Source organism: Bos indicus, chromosome 2 (assembly GCF_029378745.1).
Source record: "Bos indicus isolate NIAB-ARS_2022 breed Sahiwal x Tharparkar chromosome 2, NIAB-ARS_B.indTharparkar_mat_pri_1.0, whole genome shotgun sequence".
NCBI classification, from domain to species: Eukaryota; Metazoa; Chordata; class Mammalia; order Artiodactyla; family Bovidae; genus Bos; species Bos indicus.
In genome coordinates, this window is record NC_091761.1 from 93,454,341 (window position 1) to 93,469,042 (window position 14,702).

At 40.1% G+C, this 14,702-nt stretch overlaps 1 protein-coding gene across 3 annotated transcripts in view; it reads left to right on the plus strand.

The window, feature by feature from the left end:
- PARD3B (par-3 family cell polarity regulator beta) overlaps positions 1–14,702 on the plus strand; it is a 1,151,736-nt gene that overhangs the window by 703,487 nt on the left and 433,547 nt on the right. For all 3 annotated transcript variants that reach the window (XM_019975590.2, XM_070800250.1, XM_070800252.1), the window contains 2 exons: positions 4,709–4,808; positions 12,896–13,011. In XM_019975590.2, the coding sequence (XP_019831149.2) occupies positions 4,709–4,808; positions 12,896–13,011 (216 nt within the window). The remainder of the gene's footprint in view (positions 1–4,708; positions 4,809–12,895; positions 13,012–14,702) is intronic.

Sequence of the window (14,702 nt, forward strand, 5' to 3'; positions counted from 1 at the left end):
CCTATCATCACTTTAAAAACACGCAGATTATTCATGTGAATAAAACAAAAATTGAAGTTAATGATCATAATAAACTTGAAGTAGCCAGTTCAGTTCAGTTCAGTCGCTCAGTCGTGTCCGACTCTTTGCCACCCCATGAATCGCAGCACACCAGGCCTTCCTATCCATCACCAACTCCCGGAGTTCACTCAGACTCACGTCCATCGAGTTGGTGATGCCATCCAGCCATCTCATCCTCTGTCGTCCCCTTCTCCTCCTCCCAATCCCTCCCAGCATCAGAGTCTTTTCCAATGAGTCAGCTCTTTGCGTGAGGTGGCCAAAGTACTGGAGTTTCAGCTTTAGCATCATTCCCTCCAAAGAAATCCCAGGACTGATCTCCTTCAGAATGGACTGGTTGGATCTCCTTGCAGTCCAAGGGACTCTCAAGAGTCTTCTCCAACACCACAGTTCAAAAGCATCAATTCTTCAGTGCTCAGCCTTCTTCACAGTCCAACTCTCACATCCATACATGACCACTGGAAAAACCATAGCCTTGACTAGACGGACCTTTGTTGGCAAAGTAATGTCTCTGCTTTTGAATATGCTATCTAGGTTGGTCATAACTTTCCTTCCAAGGAGTAAGCATCTTTTCATTTAATTTCATGGCTGCAAACACCATCTGCAGTGATTTTGGAGCCCAAAAAAATAAAGTCTGACACTGTTTCCACTGTTTCTCCATCTAGAGGACATGCTAAAGAAGAAGAATGAGAGGCGAAAGAGGAGGACATGGATGAATTTATATGTAGTGCAGTAAGAGAAATAAATATAGACAAGTAGATGATAGATTGATAGCTTATTGCAAAAGCAGCACGTGGTAAATGTTACACAAGAATTAGTTTTTGTAATATTAACAGATAAACTGAAAGTGTCAGTGGATAAAGATAGTGAGGATGTATTTCTTGCTAATATCACAGCCCAGTGAGAACTGAGGGACCTGGGCTCTTTCCATTGGAAGCTGGCCATCTTCTGGTGCCTCATCCACTTATGGTTGCAGCAGGCAGATGGGAAAGGGGGATAAGTTGCATTTACCCTTTCTTAAGCATTGAAACTGGACACAACATTGACCATAGTAACTTACTTTCTATTGTCCAGAACTGGTCTTGTTATAAAAAGGGGTGGAAAATGGGGTTGATGCTCTAGATGTGTACGAGGAAGAAAGGAAGACCATAGGTACTGGGAGCACTAGAATTCTCTGCCACTGTTATAAAAATACCAATAGATCCCAGAAACCAACAGTGAAGGTTTCATAGAAAAGGTGATATTTGAGGTGGACCTTGGGAGAAGGGTGGGACTTTTAATGGATGAAATGGGTTTTGCAATTATATGAGCAAGTACACTGGGGTAGAAAAGTCTGGCCTTGGGGTCTAGAATTGTAAATGGTCTCTAGTGGCTAATGTGTAATAGATAAAGTTAACTGCCAGGGACAGAGACTTTTGTACTCTAGGCAATTGTGTGCAACTGAAAATTTTTTGATCAGGCAGTTATATGATCACAGCTATGTTTGCCACTAGTGAAAAAATGAACTGAGAAGTTGAGGATAAAAGATCAGAACTGATAGAAAAGATGTGGTCCCCATATGTCCTTTATTCCAATTTACCTTGTAGACTTTCTGCTCTGTGTGCATGTGTGCTAAGTTGCTTCAGTCGTGCCCAATTCTTTGTGACCCTATGGACTATAGTCTGCCAAGCTTCTCTGTCCATGGGATTTTCCAGGCAAGAATACTGGAGTGGGTTGCCATGCCCTCCTCCAAGGGATCTTCCTGACCCAGGAATCAAACCCGAGTCTCTTATATCTCCTGCATTGGCAGGTGTGTGTGTGTGTGTGTGTGTGTGTGTGTGTGTGTGTGTGTGTGTGTGTGTGTGTGTGTGTTTTCTTTTTTACCACTAGCGCCATCTCTCAGCAAATCTTTGACTGCTGCATATTACCAGGTCACTGGAGGTGGAGGATAGTGCTGACCGCTTTGTTCTTCGTGCTTCTGTACTCTGATCATCTGACTTATCAGATTCCTGCTTCAAGTCTCATTTTCAGGGATATTTCAGCAGTGCTAGAACTCCTCCATTTTATAATAGTCTGTGATGCAGAGCTTTGAACAAGTCCTTCCCTGGTGTATTCATCAGGGTTCTCCAGAGAAACAGAACCAATGGAATGTATATGTGAGTATATGTATGTCTCTCTGTGTGTGTATTACATATACATACATATGTAGAGATTTATTGTAAAAGGTTGGGTAACATGATTATAGAAGAAGGCAAGTCCCAAGACCTGCAGGGTAAGTGGGCAAGCTAAGACCTAGAAGAAAGAGCCAATGGTGTAGTCCCTCTCTGAAGGGGCTAGCAGGATAAAGAACCAGGAAGAGCCAGTGGTTCAGTTTGAATCCAAGGGCAGGAAAAAAGCCAGTGTCTCAGTTTGAAGGCAGTCAGGCAGGAAGAATTCTCTCCTACTTAGAGGAAGGTCAGCCTTTTTGTTCAGGCCATCAACAGATTGGATGAGGCCCACCCACATAGGGGCAGTTGCTCAGTGGTAAAGAATCCACCTGTACTTCAGGAGCTGCAGGAGACTCAGATTCAATCCCTGGGTTGGGAAGATCCCCTGGAGGAGGACATGGCAACCCATTCCATATTCTTGCCTGGAGAATCCCATGGACAGAGAACCCTGGTGGGATACAGTCCATACGTTCACAGAGTCAGACATGACTGAAGCGACTGAGCATGCGTGCATACCCACATATGGGAGGGGTGCAATCTACTTTGTCTGCTGATTTCAATCTTACTATCACTCCAAAACAACCAGACAGAATACCGAGTGTCTTGGCACCCTGAGCCCAGTCAAGTTGACACATAAAATTAGCCATCAAACCTGGTGTGTGGGCAGGTCAGAGCAGATTGCTACCAGCAGCATTTCTCAAGGACAAAGAGATTATTTCCTTGTTCCATCAACAGAGTCAACTTTCTAGTAGAATCTCACTATAACAGATCCATAGCAAGTTTATGGCATACAGATTAATAATCCTTTTTTGTGCTTATTGGCACTTTGTGTTTATAAATCACTGTTTGAATATGCACAGTCTTATATAATCCTGTGCTCTTCCAATGAAAGTATTTGTTTCCCTACTATGTAGATTTAAAAACCAAAGTTTATAGAAGTTGAGTAGTTTTCTTAAGTTCATACAGCATAACAGGCCGTGATTGGAAATACGTAGTTTTGCAACACAAACCATACTCTTAACCATTATGCATACAATTTTTTCATACATTATTTAATAATTTATTTTTTGATAAGGGTTAAATCAAGCTCAACATTCATAAAATGAAGATCATAGCATCTGGTCCCATCACTTCATGGCAAATAGATGGGGAAACAGTGTCAGACTTTATTTTGGGGGGCTCCAAAATCACTGAAAATGGTGATTATAGCCATGAAATTGAGAAATGCTGCTCCTTGGAAGAAAAGTTATGACCAACCTAGATAGCATATTGAAAAGCAGAGACATTACTTTGCCTACAAAGGTCCATCTAGTCAAGGCTATGGCTTTTCCAGTGGTCATGTATGGATGTGAGAGTTGGACTGTGAAGAAAGCTGAGCACCAAAGAATTGATGCTTTTGAACTGTGGTGTTGGAGAAGACTCTTGAGAGTCCCTTGGACTGCAAGGAGATCCAACCAGTCCATTCTGAAGGAGATCAGCCCTGGGATTTCTTTGGAAGGAATGATGCAAAGCTGAAATTGGCCACCTCATGTGCAGAGTTGACTCACTGGAAAAGACCCTGATGCTGGGAGGGATTGGGGGCAGGAGGAAAAGGTGACGACAGAGGATGAGATGGCTGGATGGCATCACTGACTCGATGGATGTGAGTTTGAGTGAACTCCGGGAGTTGGTAATGGACAGGGAGGCCTGGCGTGCTGTGATTCATGAGGTCGCAAAGAGTTGGACCCAAATGAGCAACTGAACTGAACTGAAATAATACTTAAAGCTAAACTCAATGCTTGGTACACAGAAAGATCTCAAAAATCCTTGTTATTAGTTGTAATATTCAGTATACATGTCTATTTACTTTTCATATAAAATAGACTGAGAAGTAAACAGTTTTTGTGGGTAGGAAAACCAGGATTCAGACCCTAGTCTTCTGCTCCCTAGGCCCCAAACTTAGGGTTTTCCAATACAATGCAGATGCAAGAAGAATTTTTTTTTTAAACCTCTACGGTGTCTAAACGGTGAGTAGATATACTGTATCTCATGATTTTTTAAGTACTTTTTGTCACTGAGGCCAATGCTTAAATCACCATCTAATCCACAGCATTCATTACAGAATCTTGTTTACCAAAATGTTAAGTCATTAAAAAAAATGGCTTGTTAATCTTCTACAAATCACAAGTAATGAATATGTGTCAGCCATTTTGAGATGGGAAAATGTAGTTAAGATGCACGGACTTCACTTGCCAGGGGTTCCCAGCGGGTCACCATCGTAAAAGCATATTAGCAGGCTACGATTTCTTCATACAGGCTGTATTAGTGCACATATGAGCCCTTCAGTTCTGTATGAGGACTTATTTATTTCATGGTTGGTTTCTGCGTTGGTGAAAATTATGTCTGAGAGATGGACTGGAACAAATCCAGGCACCAAACAGTTTTGCCTCCAGTTTCCTGCAGCTTTATTTGTTCTTTGTTTGTAGACCTATTGCTTCCCAGTGATGGATGGGCTGAGAGTGAAGTACCACCTTCTCCCCAACCACATCCCGTTCTGGAATTGGGCCTTGAAGATTACAGCCACAGGTATCGATAAAATGATATATCGTAAATGTTCCCTGTTATGGTTCTTCTGGGAAAACCCAGCAACCTTATTTTAACTCTATTTCTTTCCAGAATGGAAATCTCATAGTATCTATAATTCCTTTCCAGTGAAAACTTCTTATAGCTAATATTGACACCTCAGATGGTTCATTTTCGCCTCCTGGAATTTGAGATTCATCATATATTATTAAAATATATGGGGAAATTGTTGAATCTTTTTTTTTTACCAAGTTAAAAACTAGAGAGATGGAACTCAAAAAAAGTTATATGGGAGGGTATAAAACAAAACTGAGAAGACATAAAGCTCCTTTTTTTTTTAATTTGTAATTGGCAAATTCTAAAAGTATCTTAAAAATATATGTTCCAAGAAAGTTAATGGAATCTAAAAATTAAAGCAACAGCATATGTAATCTAAACTATTGAAAAGAATGCCCAATATTATATCCATTCTGTAATAGAAACAAAAAAATCAATAATGTTTAGACTCACACAAGCATGAGAAAGAGAGATTTACTAAGCATACACACCATTTGAATAGTAGAATTCATAGATTTTGTTCTTCTGATGAGTTTTAAAAATCATTAACTTGTCCCTTAGCTATTTTCTATATTTATTATGGCTGTTAAAAATTGGATATTTTATTCCATTGTTGCCCCATGGTAATCCTGTGAGATTTTTTTCATTTATCTTGCAGCAAGGCTGGTGTCATCACTATTATGTTTTTTATTACAATCTGCTAAAAATAAAACAAGAGTATAGCTACCTCTATTAGCCAAAATCTTAGGCTATCTCCTATTCCTACATTTCTGAAGTCAAATATCTTACTCAAACACAATTTCTTCAACTAGACTGATAATCATAATAATGTTCTAGATCAATATCTCTGGGGGTTTATTGAGCAAAAATCTGGACATATTTGATTTTGCTTGTTTATTTCCATTGCCTGCCTTTAGTCTGAATCAAAAATGACAGTTTGGTAGCATTAAAATTCCCCTGTTGAAAATAATTTCACTCACCTACCTTATTGTTTATCCAGGGTATATGCACAAAACTGCTAGAACAATGCAGAGGTAAATCAGATATAAACCTGTCATGATGTATTTATAATAAATATTTATTTGGTCTTAATCCCATTTCTGGCACTGACCCCTAAAAACCTTGAAATTTCCTAAGTATTGAGAGTGATAGAGGTGTCTTATGTAAATGAAGTGGCTTTTGGAAGCATCTAAGGAAGGAGATTGGTTGCCAGTGGAGCCAGTCTTGTGCTTTGAGGGTTGGAACTTCAATCCCATCTAGAGAAATGGGCCCTGAATCAGTTGACCATGGCCAATGATTTAATCAGTCTTGCCTTAGTAATGGGGGCTTCTTAGGTGGTGCTCGTGGTAAGCAACATACCTCCCCACTGCAGGAGACCTAAGAGATGAGGGTTCGATCCCTGGATCAGGAAGATGCCCTGGAGAAGGAAATATCAACCCACTCCAGTATTCTTGCCTGGAGAATCCCATGGACAGAGGAGTCTGGTGGGCTGTGGTTCATAGGGTTGCAAAGAGTCAGACACAACTAAAGCAACTTCGTGTGTAGGCATGCCTGTTTTATGAAACCTCCATAAAACCCCAGAATGACAGGGTTTGGAGACCTTCTGAGTTGGTAAATATGTGGAGATGTGAGGAGAGGGGTGCATTTAGAGTACAGAAGCTAGGAGCCCCTTCCCACATACTTTGCCTCACGAAGCTCTACATGAGGCAGTTCCTAAGTTTTATCCTTAAACAATAAACCAGTGAGCTAGGAAGTAACATGTTTCTCTGAGTTCTGTAAAGTGAAAGTGAAGTCGCTCAGTTGTGTCCAACTCGTTACAGCCACATGGACTGTAGCCTACCAGGCTCCTCCATCCGTGGTATTTTCCAGGCATGAATACTGGAGTGGGTTGCCATTTCCTTCTCCAGGAGATCTTCCTGACCCAGGGATTGAACCTGGATCTCCCGCATTGTAGGCAGACGCTTTACCATCTGAGCCACCAGGGAAGATCGAGTTCTGTAAGCCACTCTCAAGTACTGATCAAACCCAAGGATAGAAAGGAAAGAGGTAGGATGGGCAGTTTAGGTTAGGAAAAGCAAATGAGGAGAGAGGGAAAATGCAGTGTGTTCAATGTGGTGAAACATATAGTATCTGGGAAAGAAGTTATGGCAAGGGCATGGCCAGCCATTCTCCGTGAGCACCATGCTTCTGCAGAGAGCTGTGGAGAAGCATTGAAGGGTTTGAAGGCGGGAGGTGACAATATCACGATACGTGAGTACAGTCGTGGAGGATAAATGGATAAGGGAAGCCAGAGACAGGGATACTAGTCTGAAACCACCAGCAAGAGAAGAGAGGGGCTTGAAAAAAAGAAAGAGCAGCATAGCTGGAGTCAAGAAGGGACAAAGTCAAAGAAATTTTTGAAATGGAATGAACAAATCTAAAGCTTTGAATCACTCAATCTCTCTTTCTCTCTCTCCCCCTACCCCCCTGGGATTCTGTGACCTGTACCATCCTACAAGCTGCTGTGTTGCCTAGGTGACCAGCAGCCATGGGGATTTGGATGTGTGAAACTTAGAGTGAAGGAAGCCTTGGAAGGGAGCCAGGAGGGTTCAGCAAATGACGCTGTCCTATCTTTAAAAAAAAAAGAAAGAAAAAAGGTAAAAGCCCTCTGAAAGGAAAAAGTAGTGCTTTAAAGGATGGAACCAGTCTTATGAAACAGAAAACTATTAATTCGCAAGGAGTGAAAAACAAATTTCATCAGGCTAAATTTGTGCCTATACTCTGAACCCAGATGAAATCAGGAGTTGAAGTCACTTGTTTGTAGTGATATGGTCTTCCCAGGTGGCACTAGTGGTAAAGAACTCACCTGCCAGTGCATGAGATGTAAGAGATGTGGGTTCAGTCCCTGGGTTGGAAAGATTCCCTGGAGGAGGGCATGGCAACCCACGTCAATAATTATTTGACAAAAATTCAGAATGTGTCTAAATTAAAAACATACATATGTGTGTGTGTATATGTGTGTGTGTGTGTGTGTATATATATGTATGTATGTACATATATCGGAGAAGGCGATGGCACCCCACTCCAGTACTCTTGCCTGGAAAACCCCATGGACAAAGGAGCCTGGTGGGCTGCAGTCCGTGGGGTCGCTAGGAGTCAGACACGACTGAGCAACTTCACTTTCACTTTTCACTTTCATGCATTGGAGAAGGAAATGGCACCCCACTCCAGTGTTCTTGCCTGGAGAATCCCAGGGATGGGGGAGCCTGGTGGGCTGCCCTCTATGGGGTCACACAGAGTCGGACACAACTGAAGCAACTTAGCAGCAGCAGCAGGTACATATATATGAAAGAAATATATTATCTACCATGATGTCTCAGAAAGAGATTAAGGCAAATCAACAGCAGACAGAATATATTGAATGTGGTTAGCTGTTCACAGCACTTGGTTATTCCCTATGTGTTCACAGTTTCTCCCCCTCTTGGTTCTCTCTGAGTTCTGTCTCTCCTTCCGTGTCTCTTCCCATACACGTGACCTACGTCTACCCTCATAGTAACCAAACGCTAAAGATAATCCATGGCCACCTGAGACTTTAGACATAATTATTTTGGCATGCCCTTCGAAACCTGCCCCTGCCTTTTTATTTCAGATGGTTCTCCTTGAACGTTCATGGCAGGTCTTGTAGGTCTTTCACATTCCTGATTTGTCATCATGTTTGGGACACTGGCATATGTTTCGTGCTACCTTTATTTATTCATTATGCAGCATCATCTGACATTGACTATCATTTCTCTTTGATAGATTCCCTGGTTGTTCATGCTGAAAACACAGTCTTTATCTAGGATATGCCTTTGGCCTGCTGTCAACTTGCGTCTTCCACTGCGGCCCACTCAGCCATGAGCACATGCTAACTGCTTTCAAAATTAAAATATGTCATATTTTATAGTTAATTATTCTGTCACTGTCTCACACCAAAAAATTCTAATATGTAGCATAAAATTACAAACTGTTTTACTAGTCTAATGAGTCTAATGTTATTTTACTAGTCTAAGTTATTTTCCCATTAGTCAATTCAATACTACACACATTTAAGTACAAGTTCATATTAGCTCTAAGCCTACCGTGCCTCATATAACACCTCCTTCCTTTCTTCCTTACATATATGCCAATCTGATACCAGCCTAATTTCCATTTTGTACCATGGCAAGAGAGGTCCTTTTATTGAAGGCTTTCAAAGTGTATACTTGTCCATGTTCAAAACAACAGTAACAGAAGTATATATCATCATGACTAATGTAATGGACATATCCAGGTTTGCCTGTGTTTATTACATATATATATATATATATATACATGCACATATATGTGAATATATGTTGCATTCATATGTACATATTTACAAAGCAGCTTTTTATTTCTTTGATCATCTTTGATGGTATCTCTGCATCTGTACAAAAAATTCACTTTATTTAGACTGATCCTTACTTGATGTTACTATATTGCTGTCTTGTTTTTTCAATGGAGATGGGGTTAATTGTTTCCCAAGAGTTTGGGAAAATTTGAGTTCTTATTCTTAATTTGACAAATAATGCCTAGTTTGGTAAAGCATTCTAAAACAGTAAAGTGAATTAACCAAAACATTACACAGTTGGGTGGATTCCCATAGTCTGCCTTGAGCAGAGCACTTGAAATGCAGCGTGATTTCTTTTAATGAGGAATATTCATGTTGTTCTACATTTTCTCCCAAAAGGTTTTCATTATAACATGTGGCATATGTTTTGATTAACCCTTTAGTTTTCTTTTATTTCACAACATGTACCACTCTGTTGAAATTAAAAAAAAAAAAAAAAAAAAAAACTAACCTAAAATGCAAGCTGCATAAGAGCATGTGTGAAACTGTACTAAGAGGTAAAGGATGCAGTTCTATGGATGCAGGATTAGCAACAACCTGCATCCCAGGCTGGCCACCATTTTAGACAAAGATCTTGCGGCTCTGGGAAAAGTTCAAGTAGCCACAAGCTGGTCCCGACTTCGCCAGTGGCCAGCTGTTGTGGCCTTGGAATATCAGTCTCCTCTTTGGGCCTCAGTGTCTTACCTACAAGATGAAGAGTTAGATGAGGTGACTTTAATGACTTCCAACTCTTCGATTCTCTGGTTCCATGAAGGTCATGAGTCTCTCTGACACTAAAACCATATCATCACAAGAGATCAAAGGATGAAAACTAAGTGCAAATAAAGGTCGGATAACACATTTAAAGGCAAGTGCTTCCAAAACATCAAGGTTCAAAGGAAAGCTCACATTCACCATGGCATCTCAGAATTCCTCTTTAAAGTGAACTAAAACAATTAAAATATTCTATTATGCCAGGCCAGTCAGTAGCACTAGTGGATCAGGATTTATGTTTGCAGTTAACGTATTTTGCCACCATCACTAGATACCCCATCTAATATGTTTGACATCAGTAGCTTTCTTGGCTGAGAATGTAGCCAGACACCAAGAAAGAAGCCAAAGCGGGGAGGCGGGGAAGGAGAAAAGAAAAACTTTCATAATTCTAAAGAGTAGCTTTAAACTTCTTGAGCAGTTTTCATGAAAAATACACAGTTGTCTCTCGGTATCCATGAGGAATTTGTTCCAGGACTCCCAGGGGTACTAAAACCTGCAGGTGCTCAAGTCCCTGGTATAAAATGGTATACTGTTGTATACAGCATCCTCCCATATGCTTCAAACCACTTAATACAATGTAGATGCCATGTAAATAGTTGTCAGAGCATGGGAAATTCAAGTTTTGCTTTTTGAAACTTTCCAGAATTTTTTCTTTTCTGAATATTGTTGGTCCCAGGTTGGATGATCCTTAAATGCCATGCTGAGGATACGGAGGATAGACTGTGTAATTTTTTTTTGCTGAAGAGTTCCTTAGACCCTCATTCAAAGACCAGGCTAAGCTACAGAAACAAAGGAAAGGATTAAAGTTTACTTTTGTAAGCTTTTGTTGAGCTCTTACTGTATATTAGGCACTATTGTCAGTATTTAACATATCGTCGTTTATTTCACCCTTATGACAACTTTATTAAGTAAATTCTATTACTGTCCACTTCTTAAAAAGATTCTTTTCTGTTATGGTTGGCTACAGGCTATTGAATATAGTTTCCTGTGCTATATACACTGTCCATTTTATGCATTAGGCCACCTACCCTGGCATCTCACTGCCAAGCGCGTGGCCTTAAACCTTATTGTGTATTTGTGTATGTGTGTGTGTGTGTGTGTGGTCACTAGTGTCCGACTCTTTGCGACTCCATGGACCGTAGCCCACCAGGCTCTTCTGTCCGTGGAATCTCCAGGCAGGAATACTGGAGTGGGTTGGCATGTCCTTCTCCAGGGGATCTTCCTGACCCAGGGATAGAACTTGGGTCTCCCGCATTGCAGGCAGATTCTTGACCATCTAAGCCACCAGAGAAGTCCACAAATCTTATACCACAGCTCCTTCTAAATAGGAGAGAAGGGCTTTTAGTCACAAGCCCACGGAAAGTCTGACAAAAACAGAGAAAAAAAAAAAGCAAACTGTAAAAAAAATCAAGTAACTTGAAAAGCAAAAACTTAACAGTCATTTGAAAAGCAAAAGCAGGTCTATTTATTTATCTGCTTATTTCCTAAATGCTCCTACTGTACTTACTCTGCCCCAGACCCTAGTCTCCTTATTTTACAAATCGTTTGTAAAATAATCATTTGTAACTCATTTTATCTGTTATTAAAGATTGTTACCCATGGGAGATAAGGAGTGTAATTATACCCATTTTATACACACAAAAAATTGAAACACAGAGAGGTTCAGTAACTTGCCTGGGTCCCACAGCTAGTAAGGAGCAGAGCCAGGATTTTAAACTGAGCAGACCTGCTCTGGACTTTGTGCTTTTGAATGCTCTGCTGTATTACACTACATTACAATAGCAGAGGCTCATTCAGCAGTATTATTATTGCTGCAAGGCAGTATTAAATATGCATGACTAATAAGTTTCAAGAAAGATTGAACCTTTTTTGATATATTTGGTTAAGAAAGTGAGATTCCCCAGTACATTTTAGGATTCTCATTCATAATGGTTGAGTTTTTGAGTTGTTATTTTATTGTTTACAGTGTCAAATCCCAACTGTTTGAAAAAATTCAGTCCTTTCTGATTTACCAAGAAGACTTCATTTTATTTTTTCCTGTATTTAAGATTAAAGTTGTGCTGAAATGAGCTGCCATATTTACTTTCTAAATATATGTACCAAGGGAGAAAGGGCTCTAAGTTAATGTATGAAAAGTATATAAATATAAATTATTTCTAGATCAAGAAATGAGGTATTGTCTGTAATTCCCTTATATAATCCCCTCCATCCTCAAGCAAATAAATAAAATATTCAGCAGAAATGAAATTCTTTGAGATTGAATACAAGTACTAGGAAGTCTGTAATGGGCATTTGATGTATCTTGTGTCTAAATTGTCAGCTGTGCTTTTCCTGTTATTTCCTGTTGGTATTATTGATGAGCAGACTATTTGGTCAGCATTAACATTACTTTTAGAAAATAGACCTAAATAAAGTAGAAAAGCAAACTACCACAGCCATTAGTCATTCAACAGGATGGTTTTCTCAAAAAGACACAGCCCTTTCACTTGTTTTAAAGGAAGAGCGTGCTTAGCCCACGGATCTCTCTTAACCAACATTTAGGCTCTGCTAATATCTAGTGACATCCTTTGAAGCACTAGTGGTTCCCAGGTTCACTTTATCCACTTAAAGTTCTGTATTGTACAGCAGGATCCCAACTAGCAGAAATCAGTGAAGGGGAAAACACGATATTAGCCAGAGAATATTATTTAAATTGCAGAATATGATAAAATGCAGGAAAACAGAGTTGCTCCATCTCGTAAGAGATGCCTGAGGTTCACCAACTGGTTGAAAATGCCTGGTTGGGAGCTACAGAGGGAGTGATGAGCTCTGTTCAAAATGAGAACTGCTGCCTTTAATTTTTTTTTTTTTAATTCTAAACCTAAATGTGGCGTATGGCTTCTTTCTGCAGCTCTGGGGTGGACTCAGCAGTATATTTTCCAGATCAGCATATCAACTTTAGATCTGTGACACCAGCCAGGCAGCCTGAATCAATGAATCTGAAAGCCTCAAAGAGCATGGACCTCGGTAAGTGCGGGTGAGGTGACATCCAGGTCAGCTGTCTAGCCTTAGCCCATCTGTCTCCCTGAATGTCCTGCCTTTGTTTCTTCAACTCCAACCTTAGGGGGCAAGGTCTGCTGAAGCATGGAGGAAGGGATAATAGTCATCCCATCTTTCTGTCTCCTACCACACATTTAATCCTAATTACTCCTTTTTAAAAGAGAGATAAGTGACATTTTTATAAAGTGGGCCATATAGGTCAGAAAAGTAGGAGTGTCCGTTCTGGAAGATCTGAATGCATAAGCGTCTTTAACTCACCTGCCTTTGCGTTTGTACTTTCACGTCTGCCGGTACCTTTCCATTTCCCGAGAACATCCATGTTGCAGGGCCTGGGAAGATCATGAAGTTCAATGAATCCTCTCCCACGGAGCATCCCATCTCTGTGTGCAATGTTTGGGGATGGTGGCAGTGAAGAAACTTTCTCTCTTTAAATGCCCCATCTTCAAATCCATCCCTGGGTTTGCCAGATTGAGGGTATCTAAGAACCCAGTTTCATGCCCAGACAACCTCAGTGAGGTTCTGAGTCCTACAGAGAATTTCTGGGTGAGTGAGTGAGTCCTACAGAGAATATCTGGGTTAGTGTTGGTTGCCAGGGCAATCAAGAACTGCTGAAGACTGTATTCTCCAGGCTCTAGAATGTGAAACCTGTATCTCAGACACCCAAGCACATTGCTGCCCTTGCATGGGCCCTTAGAGAGAGAATGATTAGAATAGGATGCTAGTGCAAAATAAATTCTCAGCAGCATATTCACTGATTCCTGAATGCTCAGAGACCAAGCCCTGCCAATCCCCCTCCCCTGTCCTCCAAGGAACATTGCATATTTCATTAGTAGCACCAAGAAAATAGAATAATCAAAACTGCGTGTTCCATGAAACAATCTGATAAATAGTGCTTATCTGTTACTCATTTACAAGAGTTCAGAAAAATGTTCAGTCATGATGAAACAAGAAAAATTGATTCTGTTTTCTATAAATGAACTAGATCACTAGGATACATTTGCTCTAATCATCTATAGCAAGAGACTGATAGAAACCTTAATAAGGAAGCTGTCTTGAGCGCTGGTACAAAAGGGGTATTTTCTCTCAAGTGTGAACCCCTGACAGACCAAAGGAGTAATGCGTGACAGTGTCATAGGTTATTACTAATTGTGAAGGAGCAATTTGTTTTTATAGAGTGCTTGATAAATATTTCCTGTTCTGTCTTCCCAATTTCTCTATAAAGAAGATGAATGGATAAAAACTGCTCTTAATTTGGGATAAGAAATATATTGCTGTTTTCCTCACTTAGTTTAAAAAAAAAAAAAAGGCCAGCAGTACGGTTGTTAAGTCTCTGCAAAAGAAAAAAAAAAAAAAGCAGCCATTTATAAAAAAAAAAAAAAAGGTATCAGATCTATAAAAATAAAACCTAAACCATGTCCAGAAACTGTACTTCTGTTTAATATTTTTGTTACTGAAAGCTTTGTTTTTAAACAGTTTTCTCTTTTAGATTGAAATAGCCCTTGCAAAATATGAACAGTTAGCAGTCACCCATTGCATTTTAGTGTACTTATCCCATACAGGACAATAATGTTTGTTCAATTTTACATAAGTAGGGCAAAGGTCATGAGTTATTTTCTTCAGGACACGGGTATCAGATTAAAGGCATGGACTTAAATGCA